This window comes from Pelmatolapia mariae, linkage group LG1, assembly GCF_036321145.2.
Source record: "Pelmatolapia mariae isolate MD_Pm_ZW linkage group LG1, Pm_UMD_F_2, whole genome shotgun sequence".
Taxonomy (NCBI): Eukaryota; Metazoa; Chordata; class Actinopteri; order Cichliformes; family Cichlidae; genus Pelmatolapia; species Pelmatolapia mariae.
In genome coordinates this window covers 11,587,119-11,610,334 of record NC_086227.1, presented here as the reverse complement: position 1 = coordinate 11,610,334, position 23,216 = coordinate 11,587,119, and the positions used below count along the sequence as shown (strand labels likewise).

General features: G+C 39.0%; 1 protein-coding gene across 1 annotated transcript in view; it reads left to right on the top strand.

Moving 5' to 3' along the window:
* Window positions 1-640: 640 nt before the first annotated feature.
* Window positions 641-23,216, top strand: part of trip4 (thyroid hormone receptor interactor 4) — a 79,144-nt gene continuing 56,568 nt past the window's right edge. The window contains exons 1-11 of the mRNA XM_063483288.1: window positions 641-817; window positions 1,671-1,852; window positions 1,961-2,091; window positions 2,902-3,120; window positions 3,202-3,280; window positions 3,375-3,480; window positions 3,638-3,853; window positions 3,959-4,088; window positions 4,276-4,469; window positions 4,577-4,701; window positions 5,290-5,381. Of these exons, the coding sequence (XP_063339358.1) occupies window positions 738-817; window positions 1,671-1,852; window positions 1,961-2,091; window positions 2,902-3,120; window positions 3,202-3,280; window positions 3,375-3,480; window positions 3,638-3,853; window positions 3,959-4,088; window positions 4,276-4,469; window positions 4,577-4,701; window positions 5,290-5,381 (1,554 nt within the window). The 5' untranslated portion in view covers window positions 641-737. The remainder of the gene's footprint in view (window positions 818-1,670; window positions 1,853-1,960; window positions 2,092-2,901; window positions 3,121-3,201; window positions 3,281-3,374; window positions 3,481-3,637; window positions 3,854-3,958; window positions 4,089-4,275; window positions 4,470-4,576; window positions 4,702-5,289; window positions 5,382-23,216) is intronic.

The following is a 23,216-nucleotide window of genomic DNA, read 5'->3' as shown; positions in this document are numbered from 1 at the left end:
GGAGGAGTTACTGTCTTCCTACAGCCCCCCAAAAAGTGTTCAGTAGTAATCAGTAATAAATAATAAAATTAGAAAAATTTAAGTTATAATACCAAATAATGATAATACTGATAAACTGTAATAACAGTAAATAAAAATCTTAATTACATCTCTGTTTTATTTGGTGTCATTGAAACCAGACTGGTGATGACTATACTTTATAGTCTTGTTATATACTTGTTTTACTAATAATACAGTCACTTCAGACATAAGCTTGATTGGCTCATGTACGATAATAACCTATGCCAGGTATAAGCCGATTGTGGGACTATTCGGTGGAACCTGTCGATTTAAGCAACAGCTAAAGCTTGTGTATTTAAATTTACTGCAAACCTGCCATCTAGTGACTGAACTCAAAAGTGCAACCAATCTGTATTTCACTGATAAAGGAGTGTTTAGTTTCACTAACACCTGCGTATAATTAAAGAAAAGTTACAATTAAAGACAGATGATTTTACACAAGTCTTTTTTCCCCCTCTTTCTTTCTTTTACTTGGCTGTTTGGTCAGGTGGAACCTTTACACCACAACATGAGTTGTTCCAGGACGGGATTCTGCCACGTACTCCCGGTAAACGCCAATGTTATGTGCGCATTTGTTTTTTCGCCGACTGGAAACACGTTTATGCTATAAGTTTGTGCTTGACACGCCGATCTCTTTGATTTAAACTTGAAGGTGTGGAACCTGTCATCTGGTAAAAATGTCGGAGCAGTTGTTGCAGTGGTGTGTGGAACAGTTACATCACAAGTTTGGATTGGAGGCGGGTGAAGAAATCGTCCAGTAAGAAAATTTTACCTGCCTGTTATTACTGTCTGCCGTCTGGCTAATTGTAGCATCTGCAGATCAGCTAACTAGTAAGCTAGGCTGCGCTGTGGTGTACTTATGTATGTATATGACGTGTCGTTGTCGTTTTTGATACAGCTAATTAATTGTGACACTACAGCTGTATAGCAGTGTATTGACTATTTAGTGGCTCACCGTGAACAAGCTGTTTTGGCTAAAAAGTCAGATTAAACCTTTTTCTACATGACAAGTGTCGAGTGGGAGTTTGTGTCTTTATGTATTTTTATTTGTTTTAACTATTAAAAACCTACACACATGGTTTACGTGGTTTACATGGTTTAGTGTATGTAAGCGAAACAGTGAACATAGTTTTCTGTTGAGAAATCATAACGTTTTTCATTTGGCAGGTAATAAGCAAATGATATGGACAGTAAACCAAGCAAAGTTGGAGTCCACCCATCAAATCAACAGCCTGGAAGCTGATATTTTATCATAAAGACAGAGATGAAGAACTGCATAAATGTGTACCCTAAAATAAGCAATTTTAACCAATTATATATGAAAAGCTTTTCGTGGACTAATATGGTAAATGGACTGGTATTTATATAGCTACAGTATATATTACTACAAGTTTCGTTCACCCAGCCCCACACACATTCGTACAAATGCTTTTTTTTTTTATACCTAAGCTCCTGATATATTAGCATACTTCTAAAATTACTGAAAGAATATTTTAAAAGTAATTGATAATTAAATGACAGTTCGTCACTATTTCCAGTCTTTTAAAATGTTAGGCAATTAATATGTATAGAAATGTTATTAAATGAAGTTGTGCCGTTGTGTTTCCAAGATACATTCTATCAATCGAGAAAGCTGAAGAGATTGAGGAATATGTGGGAGACCTCCTGCAGGGCACAGATGGGAAAAAGGGGCAGTTCATTAACGAGCTCCTCAGCAGATGGAAGAAGACTCAAAGACAGGCAGCAGATACCACAGGTCTTTTCATTCTCAAAGAATCTGTTTCATCACCAGGTAAGAAACAAATTTCATTCAGATAGACTACATAAAAGGAACTACAGTAAAGAACGCCTCAGTTGCTCTGAAACAACGTTGATGAAGGTAATTCTTTTTATATTTTAGATGCACAAGATATGACCCGAGATACCCAGAAGAAATCTAAACGAAAAGGACGCAACAAACAGGAGGTGATGACCGTGAGCCAAGCAGAACCTGTGCCAGAAGCTGTAAAAACCCCCATTGATCTGATGAGGGTGGGTACAAATAATGCCACACTTTTGTTGTCTTCTCACCTGCTTTATAGAGGTAATTTGTTACCAAATTGACAGAACTTATAAAATACCAGTCAGAAGTTTGGACATGCCTACTCATCAGTGTGTGATTTTCTTCTTTCTTTTGTTTTCTTTTTCTTTTTTAAAAAATATTTTTTACATTGTAGAACAATATGGACATCAAACCTGTGATGTAACTTAATATGGTAGTCAGATGGGATGGTGTGTCACTTCAGTGCATTCACAGCCTTTCACAATATCCATATCTAACAAAGACATAAAACTGCATTCATCAAAGCAACGGACAGATTTCCACTGATGTAATATCCAGTTCATTAATGAGCAGACTTCTAAAATTACTTGTAACTCTGTTTCTTGTTGTTTAAAGTAGTGGATTTTGCTTTTGCTATTCAGTCATGAAGGGCTGAGTCAGGGACATGCTTTTTATGTTTAATCATTTTTATCATATCTTTTTGTCAAAAGTACGGCCTGTTGATAGATTCTTGCTTATGGCATCGCAGGGGAATCTCAAAGTCCTGCTTTGAATAATTTAAAGTAAACTTTGTTTTCTTTTCATATATTCAGGTGATATTTCTGCGTTCTGATACAAAAAAGAATAAAAATATTAAAGAATCCTTTAAAAAAACAAAAAAAAACAAAAGCGGGGTCCAAACTTGTAACTGATATCAATATCATGTTTATTTGTACATGTCCTGTGCCATTTTTATTGTTGTGTTCATTTGTTAAACAGACGTCTTCCTTTCTACTTTTCTTCATTCAATTGTTCTTCAGGCCCAGGAAAATAGTAATACATCATCATCAAAGAAGAAAACAAAGTTTGTCAATCTCTACGCTAAAGAGGGTCAGGACAGGCTGGCTGTGTTACTCCCAGGTCGGCATGCTTGTGAATGCCTTGCCCAAAAGCACAAGCTTATTAACAACTGCATCACCTGTGGCCGTATTGTGTGTGAGCAAGAGGGCTCAGGACCCTGTTTCTTCTGTGGCAGCCTGGTACATATCACTTTCAGTCCTTAGATTGCGTTGTTGTTTTGGGGCTTTTTCTTCTTGTGCTAAAAGTGTTTTCTGATTAAGGTCTGCACAAAAGAAGAACAGGAGATCCTCCAACGAGACTCCAACAAAAGCCAGAAACTAAGAAAGAAGCTCATGGGCGGTGAGAGTCTTAAGTAGTCAGGACTTATGAAAAGAAACTCTTTGAAAAGATCAACTGGTTTGATACTGTGAGTTTGTTTTTATTTTGGTGACAGACTTCGGAGAAAGAGAATATCTCTCACACCAAGAGGCCACGATGAAGGCTGGGCTGGAGAAAGCAATTCAGCACAAAGACAAACTGCTGGAATATGACAGGAATAGGTATCATAAAACACACAGTTAAGAAAAGAGCTTTACAAGAATGGATAGGTTTACTGCTCTGTGTGCAGTGTTTACACTTTTACAGGACATTTTGATTGCTGTAGAAGATAGTGATGAAAGTTGGTAATAACACTTCACTGCCTCCCTTTAACCCCAGTGTCAGAAGAACACAGGTTCTGGATGACGAGTCTGATTACTTTGCCACTGAATCCAATCAGTGGTTGTCACCCAATGAGCGAGAGAAACTGAGGAAAAAGGAAGAGGAGCTGAGAGAGCTTCGCCATGCCTCTCGAAAAGACAGAAAGATCACACTTGACTTTGCTGGTAGACAAGTAATTGAAGAGGGAAACAACCTGAATGAGTATTACAACAAGTAAGATAATCTGACAGCACCTGAATCACAACAGCAATCCCAGATTTATGTTATGTGGTTGTGTTAAACAGCCAGACTTTCTGAAATGTTTCCAATAATTTGCAGGTTGGATGAGACCCTCAAGTCAGTGAGCAATGAATCGGTGTCTAAATCACCAGTGTATTCTGAAAGAAAGGGTGGACGGCAGGGCCTCAGAGATCTGGTGAATCCCAACATAATGCAATCTGCACCAGAGGTAACTTGATCCATTCTGAACGTAGCATTTCTTCTTTAATAATTCTTCTTTAGTCATTTGTATTATTTTATAAATTCAAATGAAATATCAGTCAAATCACTTGAGTTTGCTCTGCACTTTAACCCATCACAAAACAGTGGGCATTCATACAGACTCTACTGATGTTTCTAATGAATGCTTATTTCAGTGGGTTGATGTTGGAGGGAGTGAAAGCCACAAGAAACCAATGGAGAAGGGAAAGAGTGCAATGGAGGACAAGGGAAGAGAAGAACGACACCGCTTGAGGCTCCAAGACAAAGAGCTGCAGGAGATGTCCGATGGCGGCTGGTGCCTCAGCATGCACCAGCCGTGGGCCTCGCTACTGGTAAAGGGCATCAAGAGGTAAGGACTGTGCAGTGTGTATGTGTGTTGTATATATGATAAACTCCTGTAGACACTTGGGTTTTGGCAAAGTGTTGTAATATGTGACATTTTATGTGTGTATGCAGGGTAGAAGGACGAACATGGTACACGTCACACCGTGGGCGACTTTGGATTGCAGCTGCAGCAAAGAAGCCCACCCCTCAAGAAATCGCAGAGGTGGAAGCCATGTACCGCCACATTTATAAAAAAGGTGCAGATGCTGTACAAAGGAATCAGTTTGTGAATACTAAAAATGTATTTCTGGTTTAAACAGATTTAAATGTGGTGCTGCTGAGGAGAGAAAAAAAGCTGCTAGAAAATATAATGCATGGGTAATGCTTTCCTTGGCTCAGGAAAAAATAATATAGAAATATTTATGTTAAAAATGCCCCCAGTAGCTTTATGTGGGCCCTTTTAAAGGCCGTTGTAACAACATTAGCGCTAGGTTTTGTAATAGGCCCTTTGGATCTTATTGCCAAGCTGTGGCTTTCTCTGTGAAAGCTGTGAAAGGACATAGAGTGTCTTTAGGGCATATTTAATAAACTTTTTTATTGCACACAGTAAAGTATTTCTAGCAGAAAAGTATATTTGTTTAAATTTGCTAACAAGCACAACTTTCTTTTCATGGGCATAATAAAATGCTGTTAATAACATGTCATAATGGTATCATAATTTAGTGCTGATACAAGTAATATTAATGCTAAACTGGGCTCTGTGTCATGGTGCTGTCATAAAGTGATACTGATTGCTTTTAATTCCACACATTGTTGATTCAGTGATCCTGGTCTTATCTCCACAGGGCCCATGTTTCCTAAAGACTATCCCACTGGCTGCTTGCTGGGCTGCGTTAATGTGACTGACTGTCTATCTCAGCAGCAATTCAGAGAACAGGTTAGTGAAAGATGTACTTTTACAACTAAAAAAAAAAAAAAAAAACCCAAAAAGTGAAAATCTCAGGTTTCACTACTCTCATTTTCCTTATGACCAATTGATATTATGGGTTCTGTTTGAAGTCAGTCTGGGTTCACAGAAACATGAAATGTCTGCAACTGGATTAAAGATGACAGCCTTCCTGTCATCATTTGTGCTTCATTGTGATCTAAAGTAGTTGTACATTTAAAGTATAAATTAATTCACTTAAGAAAATGTCAATAAATTCTGGGTTTGTACATGAAAAGGCCATATATAGGTTTTATGTATTTGTCCATGTGAGCCTTGGAGACAGTGTTAAAGTGACGCATCAAACACCTAACTTGTATTAAGTTAGAGACAGAGTTTTGTAATAAGTCTTTTCATTCAGAACTCTGTTAAGTAATAACTCAGTTCCAGTTATATCAAAAAACAGTAGTGGTTGTAAAAACACTGAGACCTCTCAGTGTGTTTGAAGTGCCCAGTGGATAATTTTGAGTAATAAGTATGATCTCAAGCTCTAGTCCTTTCATGTCAGTACTGTTTAGTGACTGTCGTTGGCTGTTCTGTGTAATTGTGAGTAATTTGGTGCAGTGCCACTTTCTGTCAGCAGAGAGCAGACTCCACCCTTCACAACACCTCCCTGCCAGTTTACAGTGTGTCACACTAGGGGCAGTATCCACCACAGAAACCAAATACAAGCTCTCATTACACCAAAATACCTCCCACCAGAGTGGTGGTATGTACATTTTACAGTGGTGCCAGTCTTTGTGTGTATTTCAGATATGTTCACAGGAGAAAGCAATTCTACTTGAAATGAAATCCCCCCCTTAGCTCACAGTGTTAGAGTGACTGTGAACATGTGATGCAGCAAATAATGCTGCTGCTCCATTAGTGCCATGGTCACTGTTGCCTTGTAGGACTAATAAACTGTTTACTTGAGCTTTTGCACCTAAATCAGTTGAATTAATTGCAGTGTTACCAGATATAAGCTGGAAAATGCACCCTACTTTCCATTATAGCATTGTGTGGAAACAGAGTGGTTCTCCCCATTTGCTGTGAATGGAACACATTTAAACTTAATTGCATTGCCATCTTCATTTTGGCTGTTTTGCCCCCGGCTTTGCAAGACACTGCTTGTCTCAAATCATTCTTTTACAGACTATTAAATGTTTGTATTATATGTTATTATAACACTTCACCAAGAAACATTGTGTTTTTTCCTTTAAATTTTCATCTTTAGGTACATGCCTTATTTGATTACATTAGTTACTTTTTATTCTGTACTCTACACCTCTACCTGGCATACTCCATAGATATCGTAACACACGGATACACTCGCATCCATGTAGAATAGTCTTGTTAAAATATTTAAGTGGGGGAATTTGTCAAATTCTACACATTGCATAAACATGCTCTCACCCTGCAAAGCTGGAAAACCTCTTGCACATGTGCATACATGATCTTCTGCCATCTTCAGTGTTAAACAAAAGCAGATCACATTTGGAAACTGCACAGTCTTAAAAAAAAGACGCATACACACAGAAAAGGCAATAATCTGCTTGTGGGTTGTTGTATTTCTGCACATCTCTGCATACACACACAGTATGTCCCTGCATAAAGGCAGTTGTTGTTTTGTTTTTTTTTCTGAGAAGCTGTGTTTTTGGTTGAAAGAAAAAAATAGCCTTAAAAATGTGTCCTGTTTCATGGTTGCATTCTGACTGCTGGGACCTGTAAATCTAAGGGCTTTCCCCTTTTGTACTCTGTCCTCATTCTCTCCTCCACCACTCATTCCACCCAGGGCTGTAAAATCATGTTTGCAGGCAGTGTGGCTGCCCTTTCATCCTGTGAAAGGGTGTGTGTATGTGTGTGTGTGTGTGTGTGTGTGTGTGTGTGTGTGTGTGTGTGTGTGTGTGTGTGTGTGTGTGTGTGTGTGTGTGTGTATGTGTGACCACTTGCACAGAGCAGCCATAAATAACACCCCCACCTCACACAAGGCCCCTCAGAAAAAAGAAAGCAAGACACATGTAGAAAAAAAGTGAACCAACTAGAAAAGAATAACAGCACCAAATGCCTAATGATGGTGCTGAACTGTTAGCTACTGCCTATTGGAGTCGACATTTTGGAAAAAAGGAAAAGCCATTAATGGTTTAGCGTTTGAATCTTGATTCCTTTTGTGTAAGTAGAAGAGGGCATGTTGTGCTAGTGTATAGTAGCACATAGCTGCACTGCTGGGTTGGGAGAGTGGGTGAGGTGTAGGATTTACTGTCCTGTGCTGGCAGCTGTGGGTGGTTAAAAGGGGGGTGGTGAAGGACAGACAGCCATTATTCTTCAGGCTCTTCTAAATCTGTCTCTTCATGATGTATGAAATATTCAGGGAAAGTGGAATGTGGGAAGATTAGGAGAGCATGAGAGAAACACTACTGACTCACAGAAATGGAAAAAAAAAATGTTTTTAACGCTTAAATGTCACTGATTGGCGATTCTGTGTCATTGCACTCGTTCCTCTGTTGGGGCGCTATTGCACAACACCAAAAACCTGAAACCCTGCTGACAGACAGTGCAGAAAGACCACCTCAGGCAGAGCAGGATTTCCATCTGCTTGACTTGGACCAATTCTTTCCCTCATTAGAAACTGACTGGTGTATTGATCCATTCTCCCTGTAATCTCTCACTCCTCCCAGCTTCCCATCCCCCCCTTAGTACTGATAATTGGCCAGCCATTATGATCTGTATTCTGTCTCTCCACTCCTACCCCCCAGTGCTCACTCAGCAATGGGTGGAGATGTATGCCTGACCTGCCTGCTGCAGAGGGGGGTTGGGATAGAGATGGGTATGTTACAGATTGAAAATGGGAATGTTTTTGCAGCAAAAGGCTAAGTGAGATAGTTAAGCATCATCAAAGAGGTGCAGCCAATCTGAGCAGGTTTATAGGTGGTAAAAATGTAACAGATTCTTTATGTTGACTAAAGCTGCTTTAAGTCAAAAAGAATTTCTCCCTATTTTTATTTGTTTTTTGCTTTTACATAAATCAACACATCCACATATGCGTTCTCTATCTCCATGAAAGCTTCTAGCACAGACAAAGGCACATCAGACCCCATGTAGAGCTTGAATCACACATCTACTTACTCCTGCAGTGAAAAAATTGATTGGATCAATCCACACTCTCATTTAAGGTCTGATTTGTTACCCTGTTTCAAAGACCAGACCACCAGCTGCAGAGATACATGTCTTAGTGAATACCAAAAAGAGGTCTTCATTCATATGATATGACTAAGAGGACAAGAAGTCAAAGTGGGCAATGTGTGTGAGGGAGGTTTGTACATGCATTATCTGAACAAAGAGCCCTACACATTTCCTAATGATAAAATATTAACATAGTAATCTATAAGTTGCATCCTTCTTTTTTTGAACAGTAATCCAGTCTGTGGTATCTCAGATAAGCATATGTTTTTGACCTCAGAACTGTTGACGGCCGGTATGTAACACATTTCCCAGCTCACGTACATATCAGTTAAATGCATATTCGTGACATGACTCAAAACCAACTGTTAAAGACTCAGTTTTTGTTTTGTTTTTTCTTTTGTCATTAATTCCACTTTCAGAGCAAAGAAATTTACCTTGATTTTTTTTTTGTTAGACAAGAACACGCTTTGATGTGTCACAACAGGAATAACACAAGTTAAAATAATCAGGATGGTGGTTGAATTTCAGTTAGCTTCACTTTTAGGGTATTGATCTTGAGCATGCTCACTTTCACGCTTTCATTACTAGAATAAAGCAAATATTAATGTTAGAAGTTAATGGTACTTTGCCAACATACTGAGTCAAAACTTACATTTGGGTTTTAAAAGGAAATACAAGCACTGAAGTGAGTGCTAATTCAGGTGAAACTCTTATTTACAGCATAACAAGTAAATATAAGAAGATTTTATATAAAAAGCAAGAATATAAAATGGTTTTCTTATGGTGTTCATCTGCTGCATGGATAGATATATAGGTTATAGTATACCATCAGCATATACAGTCAGGTCCATAAATATTGGGACATCGACACAATTCTAACATTTTTGGCTCCATACACCACCACAATGGATTCCAAATGAAACAAACAAGACATGCTTTAACTGCAGAGTGTCAGCTTTTATTTGAGGGTATTTACATCCAAATCAGGTGAACGGTGTAGGAATTACAACAGTTTGCAAATGTGCCTCCCACTTCTTAAGGGACCAAAAATAATGGGACAGAATAAGAACCATAATTCAAACATTCATTTTGTAATACTTGGTTGCAAATCCTTTGCAGTCAATCACAGCCTGGAGTCTGGAACACATAGACATCACCAGACGCTGGGTTTCATCCCTGGTGATGCTCGTGGGGCATTTTCCCTTCAGTTTTGTCTTCAGCAAGTGAAATGCATGCTCAATCGGATTCAGGTCAAGTGATTGACTTGGCCATTGCAAAACAGTCCACTTCTTTCCCTTCAAAAACTCTTTGGTTGCTTTTGCAGTATGCTTTGGGTCATTGTCCACCTGCACTGTGAAGTGCCATTCAATGAGTTTTGAAGCATTTGTCTGAATATGAGCAGATAATATTTCCCGAAACACTTCAGAATTCATTGTGCTGCTTTTGTCAGCAGTCACATCATCAATAAATACAAGAGAACCAGCTCCACTGGCAGCCATACATGCCCACGCCATGACACTTCCACCACAATGCTTCACTGATGAGGTGGTATGCTTAGGATCATGAGCAGTTCCTTTCCTTCTCTATACTCTTCTCTTCCCATCACTCTGGTACAAGTTGATCTTGGTCTCATCTGTCCATAGGATGTTGTTCCAGAACTGTGACGGCTTTTTTAGATGTCGTTTGGCAAACTCTAATCTGGCCTGCCTGTTTTTGGGGCTCACCAAAGGTTTACATCTTGTGGTGAACCCTCTGTATTCACACTGGTGGAGTCTTCTCTTGATTGTTGACTCTGACGCACATACACCTACTTCCTGGAGAGTGTTCTTGATCTGGCCAACTGTTGTGAAGGGTGTTTTCTTCACCAGGGAAAGGATTCTTCGGTCATCCACCACAGTTGTGTTCCGTGGTCTTCCTAGTCTTTTGGTGTTGCTGAGCTCACCAGTGCGTTCCTTCTTTTTGGGAATGTTCCAAACAGTTGTTTTGGCCACGCCTAATGTTTTTGCAATCTCTCTGATGGGTTTGTTTTGTTTTTTTCAACTTAAGGATGGCTTGCTTCACTGATAGTGACAGCTCTTTGGATCTCATCCTGGCAGTTGACAGCAACAGGTTCAAAAAGCAAACAGCACACTTGAAATGAACTCTGGACCTTTTATTTGTTCATTGTAATTGGGGTAATGAGGGAATAACACACACCTGGCCATGGAACAGCTGAGAAGCCAATTGTCCCATTACTTTTGGTCCCTTAAGAAGTGGAAGGCACATATACAAACTGTCGTAATTCCTACACCGTTCACCTGATTTGGATGTAAATACCCTCAAATAAAAGCTGACAGTCTGCAGTTAAAGCACATCTTGTTTGTTTCATTTGGAATCCATTGTGGTGGTGTATAGAGCCAAAAATGTTAGAATTATGTTGATGTCCCAATATTTATGGACCTGACTGTATGTTTAGTTGACAACAGTGGCATATGCATATATTTATTGTTTGCATCTGAACACTAGTGAGAAAGTCAAAGAGCCATTATACTGCAATAATTAACAGTAATAAAAAAAAAAAAGCACATACAAAATTAAGTAATTGTGGAATAACCTATTCAGCATGACACATATGACACAAAAACAACAAATCTAAAGTCAGAACGTGGTGTGAGCACTTTTTGACTAGCAGGTTCTTCCCAGCATCTCAGTTCTCCTGAGGATTTAGGCTGCCTCAGTGCCTTTGGCTTCTTCATGTAATCCCAGACTGACTCAGTGTTGATGAGATCAGGGCTCTGTGGGAACCATACCATCTGTTGCAGGACTCCTCGGTCTTCTTGTCACTGATAATTCTTTATGGCCCTCGCTGTGGTATGTTTGGGGTATTTGTCCTGCTGCAGACCTGCTGAGTTTAAGACGATCAGGTGTCTCTCTGAATATACTGCAGTACATCTTTTTCCCCCTTTTACTGAACATGGGTTGCTGAGTCAGATGCTTCACAGTTCAGATTTTACTGATCGCAGACTCATACTGCCGAAAAAGCTGAGCGTTGTTCTATGTCTGCCTTTCCTGCTAACTTAATCTCATCTAATCTAATCTGCTGTGCATTGGTCAGTTAATAAAACGAGGCTTTAAGTTGTTCTTCACTGTAGCTTCAAGCCTATTTTTGTGGAATTGTGTATGTAATCTTATTCTAGCTCAGTATATATATTATATATGCTGCAGCTTGGTACATCTGTGCACACTAGCACATGTGAGATAACTGAAACCAGGCTTATACCACATCACACAGCTGCAAGGCTACAGCCACTTATCTGTTAAAAGAAGTGCTGGTTCCTGTGGAATTCCATTTGTGTAAGCTCTGCCTCTGACCTCCAGAGTGGAGCTCCTGTGCTTGTTAGGCCTGCTGGAAGCTCAAACTGATGCCTGCGTTTCCTTGTGTGGTAATGTGATATTTATATGCTGAAAGCCTTCCTGCCAGCATGCCACACACGCACATACACTCACACTCACAGGATATATTGGATGCATTCCAAAGGAAGGGAAGTCAGGCAATGCTGTTTTTTTTTTTTTTTTCATGCCCCTTTTTCTCTGTAACATTGTGTGAATCCTTAGCAGTGGTTGCTTCCCTCTCTTCCTCCTCTCCTCCCCCTGCATTATTCCATCCATATTTTTCCCTCTCTAACAGTATGTTTTACAGGTCAGTGCGGTAAAGTTGTGTGTGGGTGCAGAGAATTCAGTTTACGCTCAGTAAACAGACATGCAAGCTCATACTCAATCATGCATCTTTGGGTCTTGCTTTCTCTCCCTGCCTCTTTCTGTACAACCTCAGTCACACACTAACACGCTGACATTCCTCCCCTTCCTCCCTGTTCCTTGCTGGGCAGTTTGCCATGGCAGAGAGGTCAGACATCATGTGATTCTGCAGTGGTGTGTAGAATGCATTCAGCTCTGGGTCCCCAGGCACTGGATGACAACCAACCGAACCTCAGTCACAGGTTTTCCACGGCATGAAAAATACATAGAACCATCTGCCAGACTCGAAATGGCCTGATACACCGTTTAGAATTTCACTGCAGTCCACAGACCACTTCATTAAATGTCACACAGTTTCTACTGTTGGGGAAACTGCCTGTTAATACCCATTTATTATCTCTGCTTCTTCTCTATTTTGTTCTGCTCATTTAATAGGACTTGTTCCTCTCTCAGTATGCTGATCACAGGAACTTGGAACAATGATAAAGCCAATGCGAGGAATATTTCACGCAGCTCCCTTTTGATGGTTTGAAAGACAGCACCGTTGATGAAAATAAGTCAGAATCAAAGAGAGTAACTGAATATCAACTTACTTGAAGTGTTGAATGCAAAACAGGTTCAAATCCTTCTTTTCTCTTTAAAAATGGTGTGATGTGTTTTTGCTCTTTTAAGTCAGAGCTTTTCAACATATTTCTAATCCACAGCAGACTTTTCCCTTTTTTGAAGAGATAAAATATCAGTGAAGTCCTAGTCACTTCTAAACTGTAGTCTCCTGGAATATAAATGGTGAGGGTGTACTTAATATTACATGGTGTCTAATATTTACTGTTATAAAATATACTAAGAAGAAAAATCAGCAAAAGGGGAAGAAATGTTTCTGTTTTCACACTGACAGGATTCATCTCTGGTTTTTAGTTTTTAGTCGTTGCGACACATTCCACGCAAATTCCATTAGCAAGTATTTGGCAAATGACAAACTTTTTTAATATTCAATTCAATTCAATTTTATTTATATAGTGCCAAATGACGACAACAACAGTCGCCTCAAGGCGCTTTATTTTACCTCTGTATACCATCAGAGTGGATTTAAATCAGTCAACGTGTGATTGAAGTGCAGACTTTCAGCTTTGGTTCAAGCATTTAACAAAAATATTACAATAACGGTTTGGGATTTACAGCCACTTTTATACACTGCCCCCCATTTTAATATGCTCAGCAGTAGTTGGTCAATTTAACATAACATGAAATAAAAGGATTGTTTTTAATATTTCAATGACAATCCTCTGTGACCAATTTTGTCCTCGGTAACTGAAAAGCAAGCTCTGTTGGGTTGAGATCAGGTCCCTGATTTAGCCATTGAAAAATGTCCTAATTTTTGGTTTGGGTCACTATCCGTTTGCTCTGTGAAGCTCTGTTAGATCAGTCTTGAAGCGTCTGGCTGAATCTGAGTAGAGAGCATAACCCTTTACACTTCACAATTCCTCCTGCTGCTTCTGTTACCAGTCGCATCATCGATAAACACTAGTGACTCGGTTCCACTAGCAGTCATATATGCACATGCCCTTACATTGGTTCCGCCATGTTTGGCAGATGATGTGCATATTTTTGATCATAAGCTGTTTCTTTCCTTCATATTTTTTCCTCCTGATCATACTGTCACAGGTTAAGCTTGGTTTCTTCTGTATAAAGAACGTTTTTTCTGGCAGTCTAATCTCACCTTCTTGTTCTTGAGTGCAGTTGGTGGTTTGCACCTTGTTGTAAACCCGTGGTATTTCCATTCATTGTGGTGTCTCTTGATCTAACAATGACACGCTTACCAATTTGAGTGTTCTTGACTTCATTAGATGCTGTGAAGTTATTTTTCTTAACCACGGAAATATTTCTGCCATTATATACCTTTAGTTGTTTTCAGTTGTCTTTCTGACACTTGGAGTCAATTCCAGTTTCTCTATTTACTTACCGTATTTTTCGGACCATAAGGCGCACCAGATTATAAGGCACATTCAGCGAAACAAAACAGTCAGATAAGTCAAACTTTACTCAACTCATTCTTCTTGCTTCCTCCACTTCCATACCATTGATTCATTAATGCTATATTCTCTCGCAGCTGCTCTATTCTCATGTTGTTGCAGTATATTAATGACTAACCTTCTATTGTGGATGGATTATCTGAGTTGTTCTCCTGACTGAAGTTTGGTCCGTTTACAGCATCCTGCCATGCGATTGCATTTGTCCCTAACCATCGGGAACCCTCACGTTAACTTTTATCGAGTGGAAAAAAGTTGGCATTCATCTTCCAGCTTCACTGTGTTTGTTATGCTAACATAGCTGTGTCACTAGCAATCACGTAGCACATCATTATATACCAGCTAGTCCAACTTCAGTAACCCTACAAAAGTCACTGCTGTTTAGTTTTCTGTCTTCATTTATGTTGGAAGTCATAGCAGAGCGGTACATTTTAATTTTTTCAGAAATCTCTCAGTCAGAACATGCTATATCATGCTTAGGTGGAAACTAGCGAGCTAACTTCCTGCTAACTTCTAACTCTGTTAAATTTAATAAATTCTGCTTTCATGGGTGCCTGGATGTTAAACTTAATTGTTACACCTGGTAAAGCAGCAACGCTGATCATTTTATTAAAGATGAAAGAATTTAGTCAGTTTTTAACTCTCAGTGATGCAGCAGTGTTGACTTTGGGACCTGAAGCGGACGGAGTTTTGGACCCAGATTACTCCGCGAGGCTCCTGACTACGGTAGCCGTAATGCTCTGACAATCCATCAAGCTGTGCGGCTTCATAGCTTACCAAAGTCGTACTAAAACATTTTTTGACAGATTTTTGAGCGCCGTGTACTACATAAAATCGGTTCAAGGTCAGGTAGCACAACCAAAATTCATACATAAGGCGCACTATCAATTTTTGAGAAAATGAAAGGATTTTAAGTCTTATAGTCTGAAAAATACGGTAATTTGTATTAGAAGAGTAAGGGAAGAGTCACAAGTTCCAGTGTCACAGGCTGTCAAGTGTCCATTTATCTTTGAGACTCTTTGAGTGTAACAAGGTTCTAGGTCAAATTCAGTCACTTGACAGAAATCTGTTGTTTAAAAGATAAAATAAAATAACTGTTGCTATTTTTGACAAGTTGTATTTGCAAATCACTCATTTTGGCTCTGCAAACAGTTTTGAAATCTCAGCTGGAACAGAAACACCATTTTTTGTTTTTATTTTATGAAGCAGTGTTCTGGCTCTCAGTTTGTACTCTCTTTGATAATGGCACCAACTGTGTTAAACAATGTTTGCATAAAACAAGACCTCGGTGGATGTTGATGTTGTGATCTGTTATTACCATTGCCACAGGCAAACTTTACCCCCCATAATAAGCTTTAATGAAGCATAGAATCAATATGTTTGACATTTATCTCCCATCTCCACATCTGGTGTTTGTTGTTGATGCCCCAAAATCGCTCCTCATGAGGCCTGTGTCTGTGCCAATTTTCTGTTTTGGAATGGGAAAATGAATGAAGGTTGTGTGTTGTAGTCAGTAAGTACTTGTGCAAAGTCAGTGGGCGACCATGTTTCCCTGCTACGATATTATCAGGAATCGGAAGAGCTCTCAGTTTAATCATTATTCTTTATGCCTGTTCACATTCAAATGTGAGAACAGGCATTACTTCTCTCATTATGTCTAGCTGAGTTTGAGTGTTTTTGCCAACATTCCCCAGGCATGTCTATGCAATTCCTTCATGTCACACATGCCTGTGTGTGTGTTCACTTGAGAAAAGATCTTTATCCAGCCCAGCCCAACCCAGCGTCAGTATTAACACAAGTATCTCTTCTCAAGAGAGAACCAGAGAGACAGAGAGCGTGAGACTCTCTGCTGCTGCAGGGTCACTGATTACAAACTCAATTGTACTCCACTGGGCGATGCATCTGTTCGGCAACTTCCTGGTAGTGACAAGAGATAAATGGAAAGTAGGGGTGGGCATTTGTTTATTGTAAATAACAAATCAGTACTTACCCAGAGTTAATTTACAATGGCTTTCTCTGTCTGTTAAAACTGTCTCTTAAGTGTGCATATGATATTCATCACATGAAGTAGGGCTGGTCTCATTTCAGTCGATCCAACCTCTGCCGTTTGCCATTTGGCTTCTCAGTTCAGCCATCTTTACAAAGCGCAGTCACAGAAGAGATAACATCTTTGCCACATGCCTGTTACACAGCGGGCTATTTTCAGAGTTGGACTCGCTCCCATCTTGATGGAAATTGATTCTGTATCGGTCTGTACTGTTATGTTGGGTAACCACATCTAGGTTTTCTCAATGTGTCATCCGGAGTATTCATCAGAATGCCTGTGACAGCTCATCTTTGGTGTATTTGTCTTTGGTGTGTTAATCTCACTCAATCAACGTTTTAATTCCACAACACAGGAACTGTGCTTTTGATATGAGGTGCTGTCGGTTTAAATGGCAGGAGGAGCGGGGTGATTATTTCCAATGAGGCTCCAGTGATATGTGCTGTGGGAGGCAGGGAGTTGATTGCCTGCCCCATATGCACAACTAGGTACTCGTGTGTGATCAAGTAGAATTTACGTCAAACGTGACACGCCTTCGTGCTCAAGTCATCGGCTTTCAGTTTTAAAGCCGACAACATAAAAATACAGAATTTTCCTCATAATTTAGCCTTAGTAGCCACAGACACTATCTTATTTTAGAAGGTTTTTTAATAGAAAAAAAGGGAGTTCACTTGTTAATAAGCCTATTATGCAGATAAAATGTGCATGGAGATTTCAGTTTTTCAGTGAAGCTTTCAAACTCAATTAAAGATCGGTTGGTTTCACTTAAAGTGGCCTGGGTGCTATTGCAGTCACTGTTGCAGAGGCCCAGGTTGTGCTTAACTGGACACTTCTGTTAGTATTATTTTTTGTGTAAACAAGTTACTATAGCTAGGCTTTGCATTAGGGGTGTAGGAAGGTGAAGATGAAAACATTGATAGAAAGTGTGAGTTTACTGATTTATGCAGTTTCTAATGGAGACACGAAAACAGAAAAAAAGGCTTTAAAAAGTAGGCCCAGTGTCATGTTGTTTTATGTTTTTATTGGGAAAGAACTGAACAAATGAGATGTATATTAGATAGATTTTTCTTAATATTTAAAAAAAGAACAATCAAGGCTGGTGTCATATTAATATAACAAATTTCCCACGTGTATATAAATAAAGGTTATCTTATCTTATATATCTAATTAGATGGTCTAACATAAGAAATGCAATCGTATGTTTATAGCTGACCAGATTTTACCTGACAGCATCTTCAAATATCTCTCTGCTTATCATCCTTATTCATAATAAAACATAGTGAGTTTGAACACTTCCTTCAAATCTTGTTTTATGTCTTAGTCATCAACTGATTAATGAGTCATAGAAGTATGTTTGTGCTCGACAGTGTTACTGTTGGAATTATAGAGTGTAGCAAGCAAATGCAGTCAGACGTTTGTTTCTTTAAATCTAGTAACGCAAAACATAAATCTGTTTATGGCCAGTCCAGAGGTCTACTTTGTGAGACCTCACATGTACATTTAAAGAATGGTAAGTTACATGTAAACTGTTTCCTTGACTGGAGAGGTTTTATCACATTAAGCTCGTTTTAGAATTTGGCCAAAGGCCTTCATAGATTGATCTCCTGTTTCTGTATTTTAGCTTACATCAAGAAATACATGTATTCTGCAGTACAATGGAAATCCAATATTCAGGAATTTGCAGTGTTACTCCACCACCAGCCGGGACTGTTTCATTCTGCTGCCTTTTCCTATATTTAGTGATGCTTCTTGGCGCACCCACTCCACAAGCCCTTCTGCCATTGCTCAAGAAGCAAATATGACATGATTTGCTGTTGTTGGCCAACTGTGTGAAGTATTGATTTACATGTCAGATCATCCTTGGAATGTAACAGTTTTTGTGGTCACTGATGCAAGAATATGACGCAACATAATTACATTTTAATAGTGATGTTTTAAACAACACATGGTCTGTGCGGAGGCATGTTATCACCATGAAGAAAGAATCTTTTCTTCCATTTGAAAGATGACCTTTTTTCTAAGAGCTGTTTTGTCAAACTGTTTGAGTCTAGATGTAATAATATTGGAATTTTCTAAAAGCTAAAAGGTTTGTGTCTGCTGTTCAAATAAAGATGCAGTTTTAATATTTAACAGAAAGTTGGATAATGCACATGACAGAAAGTTATCAGCCGGATTTGTACTCAAATGTTTACTGTGTCTGGGAAAACATAGTTTTATCTAATATGTTTGAAGTTTAATCCATCATACATAAGTGATATAAGAAGCTGGCATTTACATAGAACATTGTGTAGTCGCAAAGCTAAGTACTGGCAAGGTCTTGTTGAGACTACAGAGAAAAGTTATGGCTCTTTGTTGATTTTCTGTTGTTTTTCCATACATTATCAGTTAGGCTATATCAAGAGCAGGGCTGGGAAGTAACCAAGTACAAATACTTCGTTTCTGTACTTAAATAGAGCTTTCAGGTGTCTGTACTTTACTTTTGTATTTATTTTTCTGACAGCGTTTTTCTTTTGCTGTGTACATTTTCACATAAATATCTTTCTGTTCCTTACATTTTCAAAACAGGCTCATTACGTTTGGCTTAAGACATTTGAGGGGAGTTGTTGTTTCACATCACTGCACGCTTTTAAACATCAAACCGATTTGAGCCTGAACAATAACACAGGAAAGGCAATCCTAATGGCGTATCAATCAATCGCATGCAAAGAGATGAAAGAGGCAAAACCTTGTAAGTTATGCATAATTTATATCGCCATAGTTACAGGTTAAAGTGGGCTGATGTTTTGTTTTGTTTTGTATAGATGTCCATAAGCCATGGTACCGGTACTTCAGCATCTAGCTAGCCCCATGGAAAAGGAGTGAGAATAAAAGGAGGAAAGTTTATAAAGTTTAAGTGATAGATAATTTCAACATTGTAACATTTCTATCAGCTCAACAAATATTAGCAAACGCACGAACATTTTCTGTGCAGTCTGTCACACACTGTGTCTGTTAGCTAAAAGTGCCGGTGTATTTCTCAGGGAGTGAAAGGAATGAGAGCTGATTTCTCTCAGAGATGTAAGAAAGACAGGACACGAGAGACGGGGAATAGAAAAGAGCTTATATTTAAAGATATTCAATTCAATTTTATTTATATAGCGCCAAATCACAACAACAGTCGTCTCAAGGCAATAATACATACAGAGAAAAACCCAACAATCATATCAACAATCCCCCTGTGAGCAAGCACTTTGGCGACAGTGGGAAGGAAAAACTCCGTTTTAACAGGAAGGAAGCTCCGGCAGAACCAGGCTCAGGGAGGGGCAGCCATCTGCTGTGACTGGATATGGATTGCTCTGTGGCATTTGATAAACTGGGAATTTAAAGATTCATGTAAAGTCCTGTTTTGTTTTTTTGTTTTTGTTTTGTTTTTTTTGGGGTTTTTTTTGGGGGGGGGGGGGGGGGGGGGGTGTTTTCAACCAGATGTTGGCTTTGTATATGATGTGAAGTTATGATTTTTCATATTGTGAAACGTCCTGCAAAACAAATTAATGTATACTTAAATACTTTGTGCTATTAAAATTGTATTTTTCTCAACACAAAACCCCTTGAAGCAATAGTTGTTGTGATTTGGTGCTACATAAATATAATTGAATTGAATTGAAATGGAGATTGCATGAAAATACTCTGCAGGGTAGTGCAGGATAAACAGGTTAGCTTGTTGTACTCTGATGGATTTAAAGTGAGAACAGTGTGTTGGTCTCGTTCAGAGTGTCTGATGTTTCATGGCCAGAGTTAGGTTACATAAAGTGTGGCAGAGATGAATTTCCATTTTAGCTAACGATGCTGAGATTCAGTGACTGAATTCTAACTTCACACCAACTGTATACTGTCGATATAAAACCAGTAAACAGTATACTGTCAGTGTAGAGGATGGAAATCAGCCAAGACAACTCACGAAACATCTGTTTACATGTGGTTGAATTTAGATGCGTAAATCCACAAAGAGCAGCAGCAGATCACATGAAAAAAGAACACTTGAATTGCCATCAGGATATAGTTTCAAGAAGGTCTGTAGGTAATAACTGTCCCTGTATTATTGTCAGCTGCTTATGTGCAATGCAGAAAAATGTATAGCGACTGAAGAAATAATAAATTCCCAATTGCCTAATTTTTTTTTATTTGTTTTTTCTATTAAAGCGAAGGATAATTCAATAATGCAAAGAAACCTAAAGTAATCATTCCATCTCTTAGCTGTATTTAACCACTCACAAAATTTGGATTACTTGAAAAAGGCTGTAGAGATATAAATTGAAAAGGGGCTCCTATTCAGCACCCTTGTACCCTCCGTTAGAACATATCAGTCGGATCACCTTATCTATTGTACGGTATAGTACTAACCCATGGGCTTAGAGAAACCTAAAACATGCCTTTGATAAGAATCGAGGGTTCTTTTTGTGCTCCTTTCTCAAACCATGCTTACTGCCAGCTTTGAAAGAAGGAGGGAAGAGACAGTTGTTTCCCACAGAGGCTGAGTGAACACAGATGGCAGGGCTGCACCCCGACGTCAGAATATCAAAGCAAATATTCACCTTAAGAGACAGACGTGTTCATAAACTCCCCAGTTCTTCTCAATTTCCACATTATGAAATCAAATGCCCACTGTGAAGTGGTTTGTTACCTTACTTAAAATACAAGCATTTTTGCTGACAGCACCTGTGTAAAGGAGAGGTGGATTTGTGGCACCGATAAAAGGAGATTGTGGTGGAAAATAAGAAGTTTTAATGCCTTAGATTCCCTGGAATTTTTCTTTGAAGTCGAGGGTTGAAGGCAGACATAGTAATTGTCTCCAGGGCTTCGTGTGTGTGTGCGTGCGTGCGTGTGTGTTTTAAAGGAAACCACCAAGTAGAAGCGCTTGCCATGAGGTTGTCTGATAATTATAACATCCACTTTTTCCATGTTTGGTACTTGCAGCTTCTTAACTGCACTGTTAAATGCATTGTTTTGTATCTCCTCGCAGTTTAAATGTAATGAAAATGGTACTATATTTTTCACTGCACATTTGAAATAACTCTATTTTTCAGTATTGCCAGAGTCCAGCAGTCATCAAACAGAAGCTTGACTATGAGTAAAAGAGAGGACCCTTTTTCCTTGGAAAGTTCCAGCAGTTTGTGTTTTTGAGTCTAAAAGGCTTTGACTGTTGTGAGACAGTCTTGTTTTCCTCTTGCCCGAGGGCCTCCGCAGGAGGTGAAGTCATAAACATGGCTGGGAAAGTGGAACTGGGCTAAGTGAGGAAGTCTGCGTGAATCTCACTGCAAAAACACATGACTTCACTACACCTGTCAGCACTGGTACTGGCTGAAAAGCCTAATGTGCGGCTTGCCCTTTACCAACATTTCTTTTGCAGAGCTGAAGTGTTTGCTTATGAGTCACAATGGTAGAAAATTGATAAATACCTTTTGCTACTTAGTCCTTATGGGAATAACTCAGTACTGGGCTGGTGACACCTTGAAGTTATTTGCATGAAAATAAAAAATGAATCGTCAGTTACTGACTGGCTGAGTTGGTTCTTGAGTCAAAACCACAAAACCACACAATTAATATAGTAAAACCTTGCATAGACTTTTGGGTAGAATTGAGATATAGCCCATTTTGCTGCTGCATCTTACTTCCCCAGTCATGGGCTAAATGCAGTTTAATTCACTCTCAGAGCGCTCGAGTTAGGCTTTGTCGGGGTTTACTATGCATTTTCTGTCCAGTGATGACAAAATATGTTGGCTGCCCCAGGATTAATGGAATTTCACATTAACGCTGATGGTTTGATTAGAATTGAAAATGAATTTTAACTTAATTTATGGCAAAGTGCAAACTTATGTCTGACCCTGCATATCTAGTGAAACCGGAAGTATTTTTTTTAGGGAATTTTTTTTCAGTTGAACACAGACTGACACGGGGGCAGTAATTGGAAAATCGTGGCCTTGGTGCCGAGCTTCTAATAATGAGACATGTCTCTTGCGTTGAGGATATTAATAATGTAAAAAAATTCAGGAGCCAGTGTTGGACACTCCTGGATAATTAATGTTCACTCTCCAACTTGACACCAGTTGATTCTGTAGGTGAAGGAGTATGCTAAATTTTTAATCATCACCATGCAACTTTGTGCCTAAGCTCCACTGAAAGAGACTAAATGAGTTGCAGTAGCTGTCTGGTATCGTTTTGGGTTATGAGCAAGTACGATCTTAATCCTGTGTTTTGCACAAGCTGAGGGCTTCTCGTTTTAGTCTTGACAAAGGTTTGAGAATTATTGTTCTGTAAGCAAAGGTAAAAACGTTGATCGTTATAAGGTGTCAGTTCATAGATTAACTTGCAAGCTGTTTATTCAGTTGATCACATTATTTCCTCTTAAAAGAACTCTTACATGGTTTTAACATAGCTGAAAGGATTTGCTGCTGGTACAAGTTAAGTAGTTGAAACCTGGGAATATTTGTCATTGGTAAATGTTTTTCTTTTTGTTAATTAATTAATTAATGACAGTTATTGGTTTATCAGAATAGTTGCTGACAGCCAACTGGGATTTATTGGAAAAATGGTGGCTGAGAGTCTAAAAGACAACTGAAATGTATGATGTCTGTGAAGAGGCCGCAGGCTACACTTACATGTACGGTGCAATTTGGCCGCTAGCCAAACTCTGGTAGAGCTGTTTACATGTACCCTTGATACCATGGAGTTGAGTGACTTTGTTACCATGAATAAACCAGTTAACACAATATTCCTATCCACTTGAGCTGTTTAGCCCACAAATGGTTGACCTGCATTCTAATGTCTATTGATGTAACCGCTAAA